The sequence below is a fragment of the Phycodurus eques genome, chromosome 4 (assembly GCF_024500275.1).
Source record: "Phycodurus eques isolate BA_2022a chromosome 4, UOR_Pequ_1.1, whole genome shotgun sequence".
Classification (NCBI taxonomy): domain Eukaryota; kingdom Metazoa; phylum Chordata; class Actinopteri; order Syngnathiformes; family Syngnathidae; genus Phycodurus; species Phycodurus eques.
Window position 1 is genome coordinate 7755449 of NC_084528.1, and position 2009 is coordinate 7757457.

Sequence of the window (2009 nt, forward strand, 5' to 3'; positions counted from 1 at the left end):
TGTGTTTTTTGGACATACTTGGCAAATAAAGATAATTCTGATCCTGATTCTGATGGTGGTATCAGTCAAATTAAGAGTGATTACAGCCACCTAGTGGCAATGTCAGTGGTGATTAATTGAGGAAACAGAATTTGCTTGGGTCTGAAAGTCAATGTAAATTTGCATGTTTTTAACATCTTTTAGTTCTCTACTTGTGAACCAGTGCAGTGAAAAATAGAAAAATTCATTACAAAACATTACCTTGTTGAGCTTGCCCAGAGCAGAGATGAGGTCTGCCCACTCGCTTGAGTACTCAAAGTTCTTAAGGGCTTTATCCACCGCTGCCACATAGTTCCTGTACTTGGAGTCACTGAGCAGCTCCACTTCCTCTGCATTCATTCTCCTGGGTGGCTATTGTGCTAATGTCAAACACTGGACAGGCATACGTACGTCACACCTGTACCAAAGCCACACAAGGAGACAAAAACACAGCAAACAATTAGTTATTTAAAGTTATCATGTGTGGAGCAAGGCCTGATTCAAGCAGACATGACAATATTGTAGACCGGACCATATATTTTGCTTCACTTTTATAGCTAGGCAGGTCTAAGAAAGAGACAACGGGTACGCTCCTGTTCCTGGAACCTTCACAATGTCACCCAGTCTTTCCAAACAAAGAGTTGAAACAACGAAGAACCACTCGGTGCAATGCAATACTTTTAAAAGGGGGATACCATACTATTGATGCCAAGGTTGGCTACCGTGAGTTAATTGAAAATTATGTCAAGGACGTACTCTGCTGGACAAAATGTGAACTACCACAGTTCAGCATCAGTATTCATTTACAGTGCAGTGCAGGTACAACAATAATAAGGAATAATGTCAGCTGATCACTTCATGGTAGGCAGCTAGGTAGGTAGGTTACTGATAACACGACCTAACTTGAAAAACCACAGATAAAACCCTTGGGTTTGGGAATACAAAGCTGGGGGCTAAATATCAGTATCAAGGCCTTACAAATAAACAGCTGTGACCAGATTGCATCGAGCATTGAGAATGGGCCATTTGGACATTTTATAAGACATACAATACTTATTAAAAAAAAAAAAAAGCAGTTAAGAGGGCAATACTTTTGGGCAGCTCGTTGCTTTGTTGTCATTTAAGCAGTCCAACTCAAGCTTCAGCAACATCCTAAGTAAGGATGGAACAACGGTACACATGTCACACATTTTGTAATATGAAAATCTTAGAACGACAGAAGAACGTTCCTTCACCTGCAGTCCCTTATGTACACAGGGTTCTCTTCCAGTAGTGCTACAGGGCTAACAGCTAACTGTTTTGACTAGAACAGGTTTTGACAGTTAACGCACACAATAACTTACCAAATTGAAATTGCTATATAAAATAGCTTACCATCATTGCTTAGTGGACGAGAAATGTCGTTCAAACATGAAACCGGTTCGCTGGCTAAAATGGGCTAACAACATTTGCTAACAGGTTGCTAAGAAGATGTAAAGGAAGGGCCCGTTTAAGTCTCACAACGTTTAAGTCTCTTGTCAAGCAAACAATGGCTGGATATATTATACATATTTCCCCGGTGCTTCTTCCCGCTGTGTGCAAATCGTCAACCACGAGCTCATCATCAGACGTACAAAGGCGGCGGAATGACAGCTCCCAGACTGCACTGCAGATTCGCAGGACATCCAACCGGAGCCTTCAAGCCGCTTTTCCGCATGGACGTGTTCCGTCTCTTGGTGCTGTAAAGTTCATCACACAAAACGCTTATACAATACGGAAACTACAAATGAAGTTATCAAAATAAAAGAATAATTACGCCAACTCTCGGTTTGTTTAAATAATTCAACTTACTGTACTTTATTGGTAGGTGTGAATAATGAAATTATATTTAAAACTTCATTTACATGTACTTGTACGTTATTATTACGATTGGAGAATTACAAATAATATATTACATTGAAAATTTTGAACGGACGCTGTTGTTCAGGATGTGGAAACTCATAAGAGTGCTC

General features: G+C 40.1%; 1 protein-coding gene across 4 annotated transcripts in view; it reads right to left on the reverse strand.

The window, feature by feature from the left end:
* Nucleotides 1-1712, reverse strand: part of dop1a (DOP1 leucine zipper like protein A) — a 42693-nt gene extending 40981 nt beyond the window's left edge. For 3 of the 4 annotated variants that reach the window (XM_061673829.1, XM_061673830.1, XM_061673827.1), the window contains exons 1-2: nucleotides 1393-1707; nucleotides 241-436 (exon numbers count right to left, since the gene is read on the reverse strand). In XM_061673829.1, the coding sequence (XP_061529813.1) occupies nucleotides 241-378 (138 nt within the window). In that variant the 5' untranslated portion in view covers nucleotides 379-436; nucleotides 1393-1707. Of the gene's footprint in view, nucleotides 1-240; nucleotides 437-1392 lie in introns of all 4 variants that reach the window. The other variant, XM_061673828.1, reaches the window with a different exon arrangement.
* Nucleotides 1713-2009: the final 297 nt, after the last annotated feature.